General features: G+C 61.7%; 2 protein-coding genes across 3 annotated transcripts; one reads left to right on the top strand and one right to left on the bottom strand.

Annotated features, from left to right (window-relative positions):
• Positions 1 to 5,458: 5,458 nt before the first annotated feature.
• HMBS (hydroxymethylbilane synthase) lies at positions 5,459 to 14,999 on the top strand. Of its 2 annotated transcripts, none has more exons than XM_029075954.2 (14): positions 5,459 to 5,664; positions 10,084 to 10,137; positions 10,340 to 10,412; positions 10,813 to 10,862; positions 10,952 to 11,007; positions 11,590 to 11,667; positions 13,553 to 13,630; positions 13,720 to 13,795; positions 13,887 to 14,000; positions 14,096 to 14,134; positions 14,231 to 14,350; positions 14,455 to 14,508; positions 14,598 to 14,687; positions 14,763 to 14,999. In XM_029075954.2, the coding sequence occupies exons 1-14, from the start codon at positions 5,644 to 5,646 to the stop codon at positions 14,934 to 14,936; spliced, it is 1,077 nt and encodes a 358-aa protein (XP_028931787.1). In that variant the 5' UTR covers positions 5,459 to 5,643; the 3' UTR covers positions 14,937 to 14,999. The 2 variants fall into 2 exon arrangements, with proteins under 2 accessions (XP_028931787.1, XP_028931788.1); XM_029075955.2 differs by lacking the exon at positions 5,459 to 5,664 and adding an exon at positions 9,824 to 9,909.
• LOC100086273 (histone H2A) lies at positions 14,958 to 15,669 on the bottom strand. Its single transcript, XM_001512321.4, has one exon. It carries the CDS (start codon positions 15,599 to 15,601, stop codon positions 15,173 to 15,175), a length of 429 nt encoding a protein of 142 aa, XP_001512371.1. The 5' UTR covers positions 15,602 to 15,669; the 3' UTR covers positions 14,958 to 15,172.
• Positions 15,670 to 17,504: the final 1,835 nt, after the last annotated feature.

The raw sequence follows: 17,504 nt of genomic DNA, 5'->3' as shown, positions 1-17,504 counted from the left end.
CCTCCCACTCCTCTCCAAACTCCTGGAGCGAGTCGTCTCTATCCGCTGCCTCCGCTTTCCGTGCTTGCCCCCCTCCGATCTGGCTTCCGCACCCTGCGCGCCACGGAAACCGCCCTCCGTAAGGTTGCCCGTGACCTTCTCGCCCGCCCTCTACCCCCTGGTCTTGCCTCTGCCCCCCACTCGTCCCCCTTGACCTCTCAGCTGCCTGGGACGCGATGGACCGCCCCCTTCTCCTTCGAACGTTATCTCTGACCTCGCCTTCGCTGAGCTGGCTCTTCTCCCCCCTCTCCGGCTGCTCATTTTCAGTCTGATGATAATGTTGGTATTTGTTAAGCGCTTACTATGTGCAGAGCACTGTTCTGAGCGCCGGGGGAGACGCGGGGGAATCAGGTCGTACCACGTGAGCCTCGCGGTCTTCGTCCCCGTTTTACAGATGAGGTCGCCGAGGCCCAGTGCGAGTGACTTGCCCGCTGTCCCCCAGCTGACAGGTGGCAGAGCTAGAATTTGAACCCATGCCCCGTGACTCCCAAGCCCGGGCTCTTTCCGGGCTTGGGAAAGAGAAGCGGCGTGGCTCGGTGGAAAGAGCCCGGGCTTGGGAGTCCGAGGTCATGGGTTCGAATCCCAGCTCCGCCACGCGTCAGCCGTGTGACTGTGGGCGAGTCACTTCATTCATCCATTCAGTAGTATTTATCGAGCGCTTACTATGTGCGGAGCACCGTACTAAGCGCTTGGGACGAACAAGCCGGCAACAGATAGAGACGGTCCCCGCCGTCCGACGGGCTCCCGGTCCGATCCGGGGAGACGGACGGACGAGAACGATGGCGATGGATAGAGTCGAGGGGAAGGACGTCTCGAGAAACAACGGCGACTAAATAGAATCGAGGCGAAGTACAATTCATTAACAAAATAAATAGGGTAACGAACATATATACGGTCGAGCGGACGAGTACGGTGCCGTGGGGATGGGAAGGGAGAGGTGGAGGAGCGGAGGGAAAAGGGGAAAAAGAGGGTTAAGCTGCGGAGAGGTAAAGGGGGGATGGCAGAGGGAGAAGAGGAGCTCAGTCCGGGAAGGCCTCTCGGAGGAGGTGAGTTTTAAGTAGGGTTTCGAAGAGGGAAAGAGAATCGGTTTGGCGGAGGTGAGGAGGGAGGGCGTTCCGGGACCGCGGGAGGACGCGACCCGGGGGTCGACGGCGGGACGGGCGAGACCGGGGGACGGCGAGGAGGCGGGCGGCGGAGGAGCGGAGCGTGCGGGGTGGGCGGTAGAAAGAGAGAAGGGAGGAGAGGTGGGAAGGGGCGAGGTGACGGAGAGCCTCGAAGCCTAGAGTGAGGAGTTTTTGTTTGGAGCGGAGGTCGATGGGCGACCGCCGGAGTTGTTTAAGAAGGGGAGTGACAGGCCCGGAGCGTCTCTGCGGGAAGATGAGCCGGGCGGCGGAGTGAAGAATAGACCGGAGCGGGGCGAGAGAGGAGGAAGGGAGGTGGGAGAGGAGGCCGACACGGTAGTCTAGCCGGGATATGACGAGAGCCCGTAACGGTAAGGTAGCCGTCTGGGTGGAGAGGAAAGGGCACTTGTCTGGGCCTCAGTGACCTCATCTGGAAAATGGGGATGAAGACTGTGAGCCTCACGTGGGACAACCTGATCACCCTGTATCTACCCCAGCGCTTAGAACAGTGCTCTGCACATAGTAAGCGCTTAACAAATACCAACCTTTCCACTGAGCCACGCTGCTAGTTTCTTTGCCAGCTCCTCTGCCTCTCACCCTCTTAACTGTGGGAGTCCCTCAGGGCTCGGTTCTGGCTGCGCTTCTAGCCCAGCGCTTAGAACGGTGCTTCGCACATAGTAAGTGCCCGACAAATACCATTATTATTATTAACAGCAGCGTGGCTTGGAAAGAGCGCGGGTTTTGGGAGTCGGAGGACGTGGGTTCTGATCCCGTCTCTGCCGCTTGTCTGCCGTGTGACCTGGGGCAAGCCACTTGACTTCTCTGGGCCTCAGTTCCCCCATCTGGAAAACGGGGATGAGGACTGGGAGCCCCACGTGGGACAACCTGATTGTCTTGTAACTGCCCCAGCGCTTAGAACAGCGCTTGGCACATAGTAGGCGCTTGGAGGCCGTTATTGGGCAGGGACTGTCTCTATCTGTTGCCGAGTTGTACATTCCAAGCACTCAGTACAGTGCTCTGCGCATAGTAAGCGCTCGATAAATACTATTGAACGAATGAACAAACACCATAATAATCATTGTTATTTATTCTGCCTTCAGGATATCTTTACTCGCATGTCCTGCCGACACTTCACACGTAACACGTTTGAAATAGAACTACTCCATCTTCCCACCCAAACTCTGTCTTACCCCGACTTCATTAATAATAATAATAATAATGTAATAATAATCATAATACATGGCTCAGGGGATAGAGCCTGGGCTTCGGAGTCGGAGGTCATGAGTTCGACTCCCGGCTCTGCCACTTGTCAGCTGTGTGACTGTGGGCGAGTCACTTCACTTCTCTGTGCCTCGGTCACCTCATCTGTAAAATGGGGGTTAACTATGAGCCTCACGTGGGGCGACCTGATGACCCTGCGTCTCCCCCAGCGCTCAGAACAGTGCCCTGCACGTAGTAAGCGCTTAACAGATGCCAACGTTATTATAATTGTGGTATTTAAGTGCTTACTATGTACCAGACACCATACTAAGCGCCGGGAGGGATAGAAGTAAATCGGGTTGGACGCTGTCCCACATGGCCTTCACGGTCTTAATCCCCATCTTACAGATGAGGTGACTGTGGCGCGTAAAAGCGAGGCGGGTTGCCCCAGGTCACCCGGCAGTTAAGTGTCAGGGCGGGGATTAGAACCCAGGTCCTTCTGACTCCCAGCCCCGCGCTTTATCCGCTAGGCCTCTCCAATGACCCTCCCTCCCATCGTCGTAAGCAGCGCTGCCATCTTCCCCGTCTCACGAGCTCCGAACCTCGGCATCATCCTCGACTCGTCCCTTTCGGCCCCCGTATCCCCCAGCGTCGTCAGATCCTTTCGGTTCTCCTTTCACGACATCTTCCCTCTCCATCCCGACTGCCTCGACGCCGATCTAAGCCCGTACGTCCGGCCTCGATCCCCGCCTCGGCCCCCCCCCGGGCTGACTTCTCCGCCTCCCGTCTCTCTCCCCGCTCCGGGCCGCTCTCGGCTCGGCCGCCTGCGTTATTTTTTCCAAAAACCATTCGGCCCACGTCTCCCCACTCTGGAGAACTCAAAGTGATCGCCCACCCACCTCCGCAACAAACGGAAACCACTCCTTAGCGTCGGTTTTAAGCACTCGGTGAGCTGGCCCCCTCCCATCTTACTTCTCTGATTTCCTCACACAACCCAGCTCGCTCGGTTTGCTCCTCCAACGCCAACCTACTCCCTGTACCTCGATCTCGCCCGTCTCACCACCCACCCCTTTCCCACATCCTCCCTCTGGCCTGGAATCGCCTCCCTCTTGGTATCTGCCACGACACCGCTCTCCCCACCTTCAAAACCCTTCTAAAATCCCGTCTCCCCCAAGAGCCTTCCCCCACTAACCCCTACTCCCCGATTCCCTCTCCCTTCTGCCTCGTCCAAAGCACTTGCTATTCACCCTACCCTCGGTCCCACAGCACTTATGTGCGTATCTATTTATTTTGTCCGTCTCCCTCTCCGGATTGTAAGCACGCCTCCTCCCAGAGGCCTTCCCTGACTAAACCCTCCTTTCCTCTTCTCCCACTCCCTTCTGCATCGCCCCCTTCATTCATCCCCCCTCTCCCCGCCCCCCAACACCTTATGTCCCTCTCTGTCATTTATTTATTTCTATCAACGTCCATCTCTCCCTCTAGACTCTTAGCTCTCTGTGGGCAAGGAATGTCTCTGCTTATCGTCGTCCTCTCCCGAGTGCTTAGTACAGTGCTCTGCCCACATTAAGCGCTCAATAAACACGAGTGAATGAATGAACGTGAGCAGGGGCCATGTCCAGTCCGATCTGCCGTATCCACCCCAGCGCTCACTACAGGGCTTAGCACGTAGTAAGCACTCAACAGATACCGTAATAATTATTATGAGGCACCTTCCCAAGCGCTTAGTAAGAATAATAATAATAATTGTGGTATCTGTTAAGCGCTTACTAGGTGCTAAACACTGTTCTAATGTTTTCTTGACATTCAAATGTAGATATATTCTTATATCTACGCCGGCCTGGCACATAGTAAGGGCTTAACAAATACTATTATTAGTATTTATCAAGAGGTCATGGGTTCGACTCCCGGCTCTGCCGCTTGTCAGCTGTGTGACTGCGGGCAAGTCACTTCACTTCTCTGTGCCTCAGTTACCTCATCTGTAAAACGGGGATTCACTGTGAGCCTCACGTGGGACAACCTGATTACCCTGTATCTACCCCGGCGCTTAGAACAGTGCTCTGCACATAGTTAGCGTTTAACAGATACCAACGTTATCATTATCAATCATATTTACTGAGCTCTTATTGCGTGCAGAGTACTGTACTAAGCACTTGGGAGAGTGCAATATAATGCTGTGTACACAGTAAGTGCTCAATAAATACCATTAATTGATTGACTGGGACGAGTCCTGCCAAGAGGTAGCTTCGCCTGGCAGGGGGCGAAGAGGTCTCGGCCACATGTATATATTATTTATTACTCTATTTTGATAATGATGCGTCTCTATCTATGATTCTATAGAATCACAGTCTCCCCGTTCAGACTGCGAGCCCGTCATTGGGCAGGGATGGTCTCTCTCTGTTGCCGAATTGTACATTCATTCATTCAATAGTATTTATTGAGCTCTTACTATGTGCAGAGCACTGTACTGAGCGCTTGGAATGGACAGATCGGTAACAGAGATTACCTGTTACAACTTACAACATTCCAAGCGCTCAGTACGGTGCTCTGCACATAGTCAGCACTCAATAAAAACTACTGAACGAATGAATATTTATCTTGATGATATCGACGCCAGATTCCTTGTTTTGTTGTCTGTCTCCCCCGATTAGACTGTGAGCCCACAGTGGGCAGGGACGCTCTCTTTCTGTTGCTGAACTGTTCAAGTGCTTAGTCCAGTGCTCTGCACACAGTAAGTGCTCAATAAACACGAATGAAGGAACGAATATGAATGGATGATATGAATGTATATGAATGAATGAATAGGAATGATAGGAATGACTGAATGAATAGGAATGAATGAATAGGAATTATATGAATGAATATGAATGATAGGAATGAATGAATGACTAGGAACGAATGAATAGGAACGAATGAAAATGGATGAATATGAATGAATGAATCGGAATAAATGATAGGAATGAATGAATGAATAGGATTGAATGAATAGGAATGATATGAATGAATAGGAATGATGAATGAATGAAGAAAGGGTGGAGGCCGCGGCGGACGGGCGGGCTGCCCCTTTAAGGGCGGCCACCGGAAGTGACGTCAGGGGCTCCCTCCGGCCCACACGGCCCCGGCGGTCGGGCTGTCTGTCTGAGGGCCTCACGTGTGGCCCCCCCCTCATCGCCCGCCCGGCCGCCTCGTCGTCCGCGGGCGCGGGGCTCGCCTCCCGCCGCCGTCCCGCTCCTCCTCCTCCTCCTCCTCCTCCTCCTCTCGCTGCTCCTCCTCTGAGGACGCCGCCATGCCCGGCGACGCGGCGCCGGTGAGTCCCGTCCCGTCCCGTCCCGCCCCGCCCCCCCCCGGCCCGCGTCCTCCTGATTGGCCGCCCGGAGCCCCCCCGCCCGCCGCTCATTGGGCGAGGCGGCTGCTTGTCAAAGGCGGCCCGGCCCTGCCTCTTAAAGGGCCAGCGGCCCGGGGCCACCCCACCGCCGCTCCCTCCCCCAGAAAGAGCCCCCGCCGGGGGGGCGGGGGGGGGGGGGGCGGGAGGGGGTGTGACGTCACTCGAATCATCATGACGGTGACATTGATAACGTGGGGATTTGTTAAGCGCTTACCACGTACCGAGCCCTGTTCTAAGCGCTGGGGGAGAGCCGGGGTCATCAGGTGGTCCCACGTGGGGCTCACGGTCGTCATCCCCATTTGACAGGTGAGGTCACTGAGGCCCAGAGAAGGGAAGTGACTCGCCCACGGTCCCAGAGCCGGGATTCGAACCCATGACCTCGGACTTCCAAGCCCGGGTTCTTTCCACTGAGCCCCGCTTTTGCCTTCATCCATTCGGGCCTATTTCTGGAGCGCGCACGCTGTGCACAGCGCTGTGGAAAGTACACAGTGCAGCGCCGCATGAAGACCGTCTCCCCCCAGCAAGAGCCCCGCCTGGGGAGGCGGAGGTCGTGGGTTCGAATCCCGCCCCTGCCCCAGGTCAGCTGGGTGACCTTGGGCAAGTCACTTCCCTGCCTCTGGGCCTCGGGGACCTCATCTGGAAAATGAGGGTGGAGACCGGGAGCCCCACGTGGGACCGCCCGATCACCTTATATCCACCCCAGCGCTTAGAATAATGATAATTATCATTACGGTATTTACCAATAATGGCGGTATTTGTTGAGCGCTCACTCTGTGCAGAGCACTGTTCTAAGCGCTGGGGGAGATACGGGGTAAGCAGATTGGCCCACGTGGGGCTCACGTTTTTCAATCCCCGTTTTTTTCCCAGATGAGGCCCAGAGAAGTGAAGTGACTTGGCCAAGGTCACACAGCAGACAAGTGGCGGAGCGGGGATTCGAACCCACGACCCCGGACTCCCAAGCCCGGGCTCTTTCCACTGAGCCACGCTGCCTGGCGCAGTAAGCGCTTAACAGATACCGACATTATGATTATCGTTAGCAGCGGGCTGACGATCTAGAAGGCCGGGACAGACAGCAAAACGATTAGTCGGGCATCAGTTAATTAATTAATGTTGGTGTTCGTTAAGCGCTCACTATGTGCAGAGCGCTGTTCTAAGCGCCGAGGCAGATACAGGGGAATCAGGTCGTCCCACGTGGGGCTCACGGTCTCAATCCCCATTTTACAGATGAGGTAACTGAGGCACAGCGAAGTGACTCGCCCAAGGTCACACAGCAGACAAGTGGCGGAGCCGGGATTAGAATTCGTGACCTTCTGACACCCAGGCCCGGGCTCTGTCCGCTATGCTACGCTCCCCCCCCCGCCCCCCGTATCGATCGATGGTATCTATCGAGCGCTTCTTTGTGCAGAGCGCTGTACTGAGCGCCCGGGAGAGGACGGTACAACCGAATGAACGTTCCCCGCCCATAACGAGCGTACATAAAACTCTTGTGGGCAGACAATCCGTCTGCCAACTCTAGCGTAGTCCCCCGAGCGCTCAGCACAGAGCTCTGCGCCCAGAAAGGGCTCGACAGAGTACGACTGCGATGATGGGCCGGGGGTTGGGGACGCCCTCGACGTCCGGCGTCCACCCTCAGACCCCGTCTTCTCCCCTCGCTCGAGCTTCTCCCTCCACCTTTCCTCCCTCCGCCGCCCCTCCGAAGGCCGGGGCCGTGTTCGGCCCTGTTCCGAGGCCCAGAGAGGACAAGATACGCGCCCGGGGTCACACAGCGGCGGACCCGTGCCGTCGCTCACCCTCTGGGCCCCGCTGCTGCTATCGCCTCGGCCGGGGCCGGGGCCCCGCGTCTGGGCTCCGAGATAAGGGTTGGTGCCCGGCCCCGAGGGAGCGGGAAGGCTCCGGGCCTCCTTATCTCGGCCCCAGCCGGGGGCAGGGTTCGATCCCGCGCCCCCTCCGCCCCCCCGCCTAGGATTCATCCCGGCGGGACAAGGGACCCCCAGTGTGGCCGGTTAGACGACCCTAACGTCGTGACCTCTTTCTCGTTTTTAATAATAATAATGTTGGTATTTGTTAAGCGCCGGGGTGGATACAGGGTAAGCAGATTGTCCCACGTGGGTTAACCCCCGTTTTCCAGATGAGGTCACCGAGGCCCAGAGAAGTGAAGTGACTCGCCCACGGTCACCCAGCTGACAGGCGGCGGAGCCGGGAGTCGAACCCATGACCTCTGGCTCCCGAGCCCGGACCCTTTCCACCGAGCCACGCTGCTTCTCTTGTTAAGCGCTTCCTAGGCGGCAGGCACTGTGCTCGGCGTTGGGGTGGATACCAGCTGATGTTGGTAATACTACTAGTTATCGCCGGGGTATCGGTCAAGCTCTTGCTATGCGCCAGGCTCTGTACTAAGCGCCGGGGTCGGTCCACGATAACCAGATTGGACACAGCCCGGGTCCCGCGTGGGGCTGGCGGTCTTCGTCCCCATTTTACAGACGAGGGAACCGAGGCGCAGAGAAGTGAGGTGACCCGCCCGGGGCCACGCAGCGGAGCCGGGTCGAGGACCCCTGACCCGCCGACTCCCGGGCCCGGGCTCCGTCCCACATGGAACTCACGGCAGGCAGTCCCCGTTCTGCGGACGGGATAACTGAGGCACGGAGAAGCGGGCGACTCGCCCCAGCGACGGAGGCCTCCGGGCCGAGAGGAGCGGTCCCGTCCGGGGGAGGCGCGGGCCCCGACTCGGCCCCCTTCCCCTCCTCCCTCCCCTCTCCTGGCTGGGCCGGGAAAGGTGGGGCCCTGCCTCAAGTGTCTGTGAAGTTTTCTCAGGCTGGGAATAATAATAATAGTAATAACAGTAATGATGATAATCGTGGCATTTGTTAGACGCTTACTGTGCGCCAGACACGGCCTTCGTTCATTCCTTCAGTCGTACCTATTGGCCTCTCACCACGTGCGGAGCGCCGTACTGGGCGCTTGGGAGAGTACAGTATAATAATAAACAGGCACGTCATTATAATCGTTACGGCATCTATTCACTCAATAGTATTTACTGAGCGCTTACGGTGCGCGGAGCACCGTACCGAGCGCCCGGAACGGACAGTTCGGCGACGGACGGAGACCGTCCCTGCCCAGGCTCGGGCTCATCGGTCGAGCGCTCGCCGCGCGCCGGGCACCGTGCCGGGCGCCGGGGCGGATACAGATGGAGTCGAACGCGGTCCCTGTCCCGCAGAGGGCCCGCCGTCTTCGTCCCCGTTTTGCGGACGAGGTGACCGAGGGACAGAGAAGTTGTCCGCTACGCCACGCTGCCTCCCCTCGAAACGTAGCCCTGCCCGCCACCAGCTTACGGTCTAGAGGGGGAGGCGGACCCCGACAGAGAGACGGAAACGGCGGCGGGAGCGCCGTGGGGCCGGGACGGGGGACGAATAAAGGAAGCGAGTCGGGGTGACACGGAAGGAAGTAGAAGGGGAAAGGAGGGTTTGGTCAGGTAAGCGCTGGGGTAGATACAAGATGATCGGGGGTCGGGGACGGTAGCCCCCGTCCCGCACGGGGCTCACGGTTTTAAATCCCCGTTTCGCCGATGAGGAAATCGGAGGCCAGAGAGGTTAAATGACCCGTCCGGGGTCCCACGTAGCAGACGGGTGGCAGAGCCGGGATCGGGACCCGGGCCCTCCTGGGCGACATCTCTCCGTCACCAAGGAGTTCACACTCTAATGGCACAGACGAACGTAAAACTAATTAAAAACAATCCCGACTCCCGTGCTCTCGCGGCAGTCCTCGCCGCTTCCCGCGGAATCGGCTCCGGATTGAGCCTCGGTCCCCCCCCCCCCCGGTCCCACCCCGCAAGGCTGGGGGGCCCCTCCCGTCCCCCCCGCCCGCCGGCCATTCCTCGGGCCCAGCCGGTGGGACCTTCCCGGGAGAGCAGGAGTGGGGGCCCGCGGGGCCTCGAACTCGGCTCCGCGCCGAGTCGGCACGGGTCCCCCGCCCTCAAAGCCCCCCACCCTCCCCGCCCTTATCTCCCTGGCCACCTGGGGGGGCCCCGCCCGGACCTCCCTCCCTGACCCCTCCCCTTCCCCTCGCCCGGCCCGGGCCGCCCAACCCAGTATCCAGCGTCGGCCGGGGCGGCGGGTTCGCCGGCTCCGCGCTCGGGCCCCCGACCGGTCGGCCGCCGTCCCCGCCCTCCGGAAGGTCGGCGCGCCTCAGACCGGGCCCCGGGGGAGGGAAAGGAGGACGGCCCGGAGCCCCCCCCCCCCCCCCCCCCCCCCCCGGCCTCTCCGGGGGAAGGGGCGGGAGGAGGAGGCCCCGGAGGCAGGGCAGGGGCGGGAGGGAGGGAGGGAGGGTGACCCGAGCCTCGTCCCGCAGAAAGGAAACGGCCAGAAGATGAGGGTGATCCGGGTGGGCACGCGGAAGAGCCAGGTAAGCGGGCGGGCCCGGGGTCCCCGTGCGGGGGGAAGGCGACCCCGGGAGCGGTGGGTCCCGTTCGGCCCAGAGCGGGGAGAAAGGCCCGTCGGAGAGAGGAGCCCAACTAGGCCCCCGGGGCTGTCGGGTGGGAGGGGGACTTGGGGGGACGGGACGGGACGCGAAACCCACCCAACTCTCCCCGCCTGCCCCCCCCCAGCTGGCACGGATCCAGACGGACAGCGTGGTGGCGATGCTCAAAACCTATTATCCGGGTCTGCAGTTTGAAATCGGTGAGTGGCCGGGCTGGGGGGCCGGGAGGGGAACCCCGGACCCCGGCCCGGCCGCCCCCCCCCCCCCCGATAATAACGATGCCGGTGATGGCGGTCGAGGGCTCACCGTGTGCCGAGCCCTCTTCTCGGCCCCCGGGGTAGACGCAGGCCAGTCGGGCCGGACCCGGTCCGCGTCCCCCGTGGGGGCTCCCGGCATTAATCCCCATTTGACAGATGAGGGCACGGGAGCACAGACGAGTGAAGCGACCTACCCGAGGTCACGGGCGGCCGCGGCGCGGCGGGGCGGGGATTAGGACCCGGGGCCCCCCGACTCCCCGGCCCGGGCTGTGGCCTCTGGGACCGAGGCGGGGGGCCGGAGGGCGGCGCCGACTCTCCGCTCTTCTTTTTTCTCCGCTCCTAGTCGCCATGTCCACCACGGGGGACAAGATCCTGGACACGGCCCTCTCCAAGGTAACCGCGCCCTCCCGCCTCCCCCCGGCTCCCGCCCCGCCCCCCTCCGCCCTCGGGGAATCTCATCCTCCCCTTTCTTCCCCGGGCAGATTGGGGAGAAGAGCCTCTTCACCAAAGAGCTGGAACAGGCGCTAGAGAGGAACGAGTAAGTAGGGCCCGGGCTCCGTCCGCCACCCCGCGGAGCCCCCGCGGGACTCACGGCGATAAATCCCCATCTTACAGATGAGGTAACCGAGGCACGGAGCGAAGCGAGGTTGGAGCGAGGCGGCTCCGGTATCCGGGCGGGGCAAGGACCGCCCCCGTCCGCCGCCTCACGCCACCGGCATCGCCCCCTGCCCCCCCCGGCCCGCGGGGCCTTATCGGAGGCCCGTCTCCTCCGAGCGGCCTTCCCGGACTAAGCCCTCCTCTGCGCTTCTCCCACTCCCTTCCGCGGCGTCGCCCCGGCTCGCTCCCTCTATTCGTCACCCCCCGCCCCCACGTCCCTCTCCTTAATTTCTTCCTATCGCCGTTCGTTTCCCCCTCTGGACTGAAAACCACTCGAATTCATTCGGTCGTACTCATTGGGCGCCTACCGTGTGCAGCGGTAACGACCGACCGCGAGCTCGTCGCGGGCGGGGAACGTGTCTGCCGTCGCGCTGTACTCTCGCGAGCGCTCAGTCCGGCGTTGTGCACGCGGTAAGCGCTCAGTGAATACGACCGAGTGAACGAACGCGCCCTTCATCCCCAGAGTCGACCTGGTTGTCCACTCCCTGAAGGACCTGCCGACCGTCTTACCCCCCGGCTTCACCATCGGCGCCGTCTGCAAGTAAGCGCCCGGCCTGGCCGCGGCGAGGGGACGGCGAGGGGACGGCGAGGGGACGGCGAGGGGACGGCGGGCCTCCGCTGCCGTCGGTCACCGGCGTCGGTCCATCGGCCCCTCGGCCGTATTCGCTGAGCGCTCCCTGGGTGGAGGGCGCTGTAGCGAGCGGTCGAAGAAGCAGCGTAGCCTAGCGGCAAGAGCACGGGCTCGGGGGTCGTGGATCCGGATCCCGGTTTCGCCTCTCGCCTGCTGCGTGACCTTGGGCGAGTCACTTCACGTCTCCGGGCCTCAGTTCCCTCACCTGTAAAATGGGGACGGAGACCGGGAGCCCCTCCTGGGACAATCTGATTACCTTGGAGTTACCCCGGCGCTTAGAGCGGCGCTTGGCACGTAGCAGACACTTAAATGCCCTCATCAGGGTACCATTTAGCAGTCGGTAGACATGCTCCCTGCCCAACGCCAGCAGACGGGGGGGGGGGGGGAGACGGACACGCGTACGAATGACACGTACCTGCAGCGTGGCTTAGCGGAAAGGGCCCGGGCTGGGGAGTCGGGGTCGTGGGTTCGAATCCCACCCCCACTTGTCGGCTGCGTGACTTTAGGCGGGTCGCTTCGCTTCCCTGTGCCTCAGTGACCTCATCTGGAAAATGGGGATTAAGGCCGGGAGCCCCACGTGGGACGACCCGATGACCCCGAAATCTACCCCCGGCGCTTAGGACGGTGCGTGGCCCACGGCGAGGGCTTAACGGATGCCACTGTCATCCGGCAGCTTAGGACGGCGCTCGGCCCATAGTAAGCGCTCAATAAAGACCATCGTCGTCCTCGCTGCCGTGAGGTCGAGGGAGGGGCGAGGGAAGGGCCCAAATCCAAGTGCAAAAGGTGACAGAGGGCAGTGGGAGAAGAGGAGGGCATAGTTGGTTCATTCCGTCAGTCATATTTATCGAGCGCTTCCTGTGTGCAAAACACTGTACTAAGCGCTTGGAATGGACAGTTCAGCAACAGATAGATAGAGACAACCCCTGCCCGACAACAGGCTAGTTGCCGGCCCATCTCCTCTGAGGAGGCTTTCCTGGCTAAACCCTCCTCTCCCGCTCCCTTCTGCGTCGTCGCCCTGTCTCGCTCCATTCGTCCTCCCTCCCACCCCCTCGGCACGTATGCGTCTGCCCGTCGTCGATTTCTTTATAGATATTATCCGATCGTAATAACGGCGGCATGCGTTAAGCGCCTACTATGGGCCGGGCCCCATCCTAAGCGCTGGGGCAGATACGAGGTCATCAGGTCGTCCCACGTGGGGCGCGCCGTCTTCATCCCCGTTTTCCAGATGAGGTCACGGGGGCACCGGGAAGCGAAGCGACCGGCCCAGAGTCACACGGCGGACAAGCGGCGGAGCCGGGACGGGAACCCGTGACCTCCGACTCCGAAGCCCGGCCGCCTTCCACCCCGCTTCTCTAATATCCGTCTGCTCTAGACCGCGAGCGCCCCGCGGGCAGGGAACGCGCCTGCGGTTGTACTCTCCCAAGCGCTCAGCACGCAGTAAGCGCTCGATACAAGTGAATCGACGTTGGGGATGTCCTTTTAATAAGGCTAACGAGACTCAACGGCATTCACTGAGTACGGAATATCGAACTCAAGGGCTTGGGAGAGAGCAGTAGATAGACTCAAGGAGCCTACGATCCATCTCCAGAGAGAGAGAGCGCGCCTCACTCCTCGTCCCCCTCAGGGGGTGGGGAGCAAGGCGGGGGGCGGCCCGGGGCCGGGGAGCCGGGGAGCGGGACGACTAGCAGCGGAGCCGGGATCCGAACCGGCGCGTCCGGACCTCGGGTGCGAGGGCCGAGGGGAGGCGGGAGCCGGGGAATCTCAGGCACGGACGCCCCCCCCAACCCCTCCGCAGGCGAGAGAGCCCCTACGACGCCGTCGTCTTCCACCCCAAACACGTCGGAAAGACGCTGGCCACGCTGCCGGAGAAGAGGTGAGGCGGGGAGGCGGTCCGGGGGGGCGGGTCCGGCGGTCGGCGCGCGGCCCCCTGATGATGAGGCCCGTTTCCCACCCGCCCCCCAGCGTGGTGGGGACCAGCTCCCTGCGCAGAGCGGCCCAGCTGCAGAGAAAGTTTCCGCACCTGGAGTTCAAGAGCATCGTATCCTTGGCGGGGAGCGGGCGGGGGGGCCGGGCGGGGGAAGCGGCGCCCACCACCACGACCGTCTGGGACCTTAGCACCCCCCGTCCAGCGGGGGAACCTCAACACCCGGCTGCGCAAGCTGGACGAGCTGCAGGAGTTCAGCGCCATCATCCTGGCGGCCGCGGGGCTGCAGCGGCTGGGCTGGCAGAGCCGCCTGGGCCAGGTGAGGGTCGCCCCCGCCCCCCGGGGAAGGGGGGGTGGGGTGTGAAATCGGGGGAGGCGGCTCCGTGACCCCCCCCAACACCTTCTCTTGCCCAGCTGCTGCTCCCCGAGGACTGCATGTACGCCGTGGGCCAGGTAAGGAGCCCCCCGGCCCTTCCCGGGGGGCCGATCCAGGGTGGGGGGCGCCAAGGCGGCTGAGGCCGGGGGTGTCGTGTGTCCCCGCCCATCCAGGGGGCCCTGGGCGTGGAGGTCCGGGCCAGGGACCAGCAGGTGCTGGACCTGGTGAGCGTGCTGCACGACCCCGAAACCCTGCTGCGCTGCATCGCCGAGAGGGCCTTCCTGCGCCACCTGGTAGGCCCGACTGGGGGGCCGGGACTCCATTTTGGGGGCGCGTGGGGGGGGGGAGGCGTGCGCGCGCGCGTACCGGCCGGCCCCGGTGACCCCCGTCTCTCCAGGAAGGGGGCTGCAGCGTGCCGGTGGCGGTGCACACGGCCGTGCGGGACGGACAGGTGAGAGAGGGGCACCGGGGGCGGGGGGGGGAGGGTCCGTTCCGGGCCCCCCCCCGCCCCGAACCTAACTCCGGGGACCTCCCCCCCAGCTCTACCTGACGGGAGGGGTGTGGAGCCTGGACGGCTCGGACAGCCTGAGGGAGACCATGCAGACCGGCGTCGCCGTCGGCGGCGCCCAGGTAGGACCGGCCCCGGGGCGGGAGGGCGGGAGGGCGGCGGGCGGCCTCCGCCGCCTCACACCTCTCTCCCGCCAGCCGGAAGACGGGCCGGAAGACGACGTCCAGCGGGCGGGCATCACCGCCCGCAACGTGCCCCGGGCCGCGCAGGTGGCGGCCGAGGACCTGGGCGCGGGCCTGGCCGCCCTGCTGCTGGCCAAGGGGGCCGGGGCCATCCTGCACGTGGCCCGGCAGCTCAACGACGCCCGCTGACCCCACGCGCGGAGCCGCTCCTTGCAAAAAAGAGAAATATTTAATAAACAAAAGTCCCTTGCACGCACGCCTCGTCGTCCGTCCGTCCGTCCCCTCCCTCCCCTCCCCTCCCCGATCTCTTTAGCTACGGAGGCGAGGGGAGGGGGAGCCGGGGCGGGGGGAGGCTGCCGCGAGCATAGGGTCCCCGCGGGTCGGGGGTCTGGGGTCGAGAGAGGTCGGAGGTCAGGGGTCGGGGGTCAGTACTCCTGCGAGGCCTGGGCGCCCTTCTTGGCGTTGGGGGCCTTGGGGCTGGAGGCGGCGCCGCTCTTCTTGGGCAGCAGCACGGCCTGGATGTTGGGCAGGACGCCGCCCTGCGCGATGGTGACGCCGCCCAGCAGCTTGTTGAGCTCCTCGTCGTTGCGGATGGCCAGCTGCAGGTGCCGCGGGATGATGCGCGTCTTCTTGTTGTCGCGGGCCGCGTTGCCCGCCAGCTCCAGGATCTCGGCCGTCAGGTACTCCAGCACGGCGGCCAGGTAGACGGGCGCGCCCGCCCCCACGCGCTCCGCGTAGTGGCCCTTGCGCAGCAGCCGGTGCACGCGGCCCACCGGGAACTGCAGCCCGGCCCGGGACGAGCGGGACTTGGCCTTGGCGCGGGCCTTGCCGCCCGTCTTCCCGCGGCCCGACATGATGGCGATGGCGGCGGCGGCTCCTCGACCTCCTGAGGCGACCGACGCGCAGGCGCACTGCGGCGACGGCCGGCGCGCCGCCTCCCGCCCGGGCCCCTTTATAGCCCGCCGGCCTCCCCCCCGCCCCCCCGGCGGCCTCCCATTGGCCGCCTCGCCCGGCCCCGGCCGCCCATTGGCCGAAGCCCGCCGGCCCCGCGCCGATTGGTCGGATTCGAAAAGCCCTCTCGGGGAGGGGGCGGGGGGCGGGGCCGCCCGTTTCCCGCGCTCCTCGGCGCCGACCAATGGGCGGGGCGCCCGCCACGTTCAAACGGCGGCTCGCGGGCGCGCGACCCCCTGGGGGGGGAGGGGCGAGGGGGGAGGGGGCGAGGGGGAAGGCGGCGTCGCGCGACGCCCCGCGACGCCCCGCGACGCCCCGCCCACGGGCCTCAGGCCGCAACCTCGGCCCAGGCCTCACGGAAAACCAACCCCCACCTTCCTCCCTCCCTTCTTTTTCCGTGAGAGACGCTGCGGCTCAGCGCGGCAGGAGCCCGGGCTGGGGAGTCCCCGGTCCCGGGTTCGAATCCCGCCCCTGCCCCTTGTCAGCCGGGGGACTGTGGGCCGCTTCCTTCTCGGGGCCTCAGTCACCTCATCTGGAAGATGGGGATGAAGACTGGGAGCCCCACGTGGGACCACCTGTTTCCCTGGGTCTCTCCCGGCGCTTAGAACGGTGCTCCGCACCTAGTGAGCGCCTAACAAATACCAACGTCATTATTATTCTCTGGGCCTCAGTTCCCTCCTCTGTAAAATGGGGATTCACCTGATGACCCTGTCTCCCCCCCAGCGCTTAGAACGGTGCTCCGCACCTAGTGAGCGCCTAACAAATACCAACGTTATTACTGTTCTCTGGGCCTCAGTTCCCTCCTCTGTAAAATGGGGATTCACCTGATGACCCTGTCTCTCCCCCAGCGTTTAGAACGGTGCTCCGCACCTAGTGAGCGCCTAACAAATACCAGCGTCGTTATTCTCTGGGCCTCAGTTCCCTCCTCTGTAAAATGGGGGTGAAGACTGTGCGCCTCACGTGGGACGACCCGATGCCCCTGTGCCTACCCCAGCGCTTAGAACAGTGCTCGGCACCTTGGAAGCGTCTAACAAATACCAACATTATCATCATTATCATTATTATTATTAAACTCCCCCTCCGCCCTCCCTTCACAGCCCTCCGAGGACTCACCTCCTCCAGGAGGCCTGCCCGGCCTCAGCCCCCCTCGCCCTCTCCTCTATAGCTCTACATACAGAGCATTTATCACTCTCTTTTATCAACCGTGCCTCTTTTTTCTATATGCTATTTATGACTCTATTAATGATGCCTCTTTTTTCTATATGCTATTTATGACTCTGCTTACGATGCCTCTTATTTGTATATGCTACTTATGACTCCATTAATGATGCCTCTTTTTTGTTTACATTTTACTTATTTCTCGATTCCATTAATGTCGTGTCTATATTTGTGTATCGTTCATCACTCCGTTTGATTAATGATCTGCACGTCATTTATGACTCTGTTTTCTTAACGGTGCGTCTTATTTGTACGCACTATTTATTACTCTATTTCATTAATGAGGTGTCTATAATTGTGTATCATTTAGACTCTATTTTCTTAACGATGCGTCTTATTTGTACACGCTATTTATTACTCCATTTCATTAATGATGTGTCTATAGTTGTGTATCGTTTATTACTGTTTTCTTAACGATGCCTCTTATCGGCATATCATTTAGACTCTATTTTCTTAACGATGCGTCTTATTTGCACACGCTATTTATTTCTCTAATTCATTAATGATGTGTCTATAGTTGTGTATCGTTTATTACTCTGTTTTCTTAACGATGCCTCTTATTGGTATATCATTTATGACTCTATTTTC

The sequence above is a fragment of the Ornithorhynchus anatinus genome, chromosome 11 (genome assembly GCF_004115215.2).
Source record: "Ornithorhynchus anatinus isolate Pmale09 chromosome 11, mOrnAna1.pri.v4, whole genome shotgun sequence".
NCBI classification, from domain to species: Eukaryota; Metazoa; Chordata; class Mammalia; order Monotremata; family Ornithorhynchidae; genus Ornithorhynchus; species Ornithorhynchus anatinus.
This window is presented reverse-complemented; position numbering and strand designations above follow the sequence as displayed.

What these genes read in the sequence shown, in the direction of transcription:
- LOC100086273 (XM_001512321.4), bottom strand. Translation starts at nt 15,601, where the DNA reads ATGTCGGGCCGCGGGAAGACGGGCGGCAAGGCCCGCGCCAAGGCCAAG.
- HMBS (XM_029075954.2), top strand. Translation starts at nt 5,644, where the DNA reads ATGCCCGGCGACGCGGCGCCG. An exon ending in TGCCCGGCGACGCGGCGCCG is followed by an intron (nt 5,665 to 10,083) that starts GTGAGTCCCGTC and finishes CTCGTCCCGCAG; the next exon opens with AAAGGAAACGGCCAGAAGAT. An exon ending in CAGGCGCTAGAGAGGAACGA is followed by an intron (nt 11,008 to 11,589) that starts GTAAGTAGGGCC and finishes CTTCATCCCCAG; the next exon opens with AGTCGACCTGGTTGTCCACT.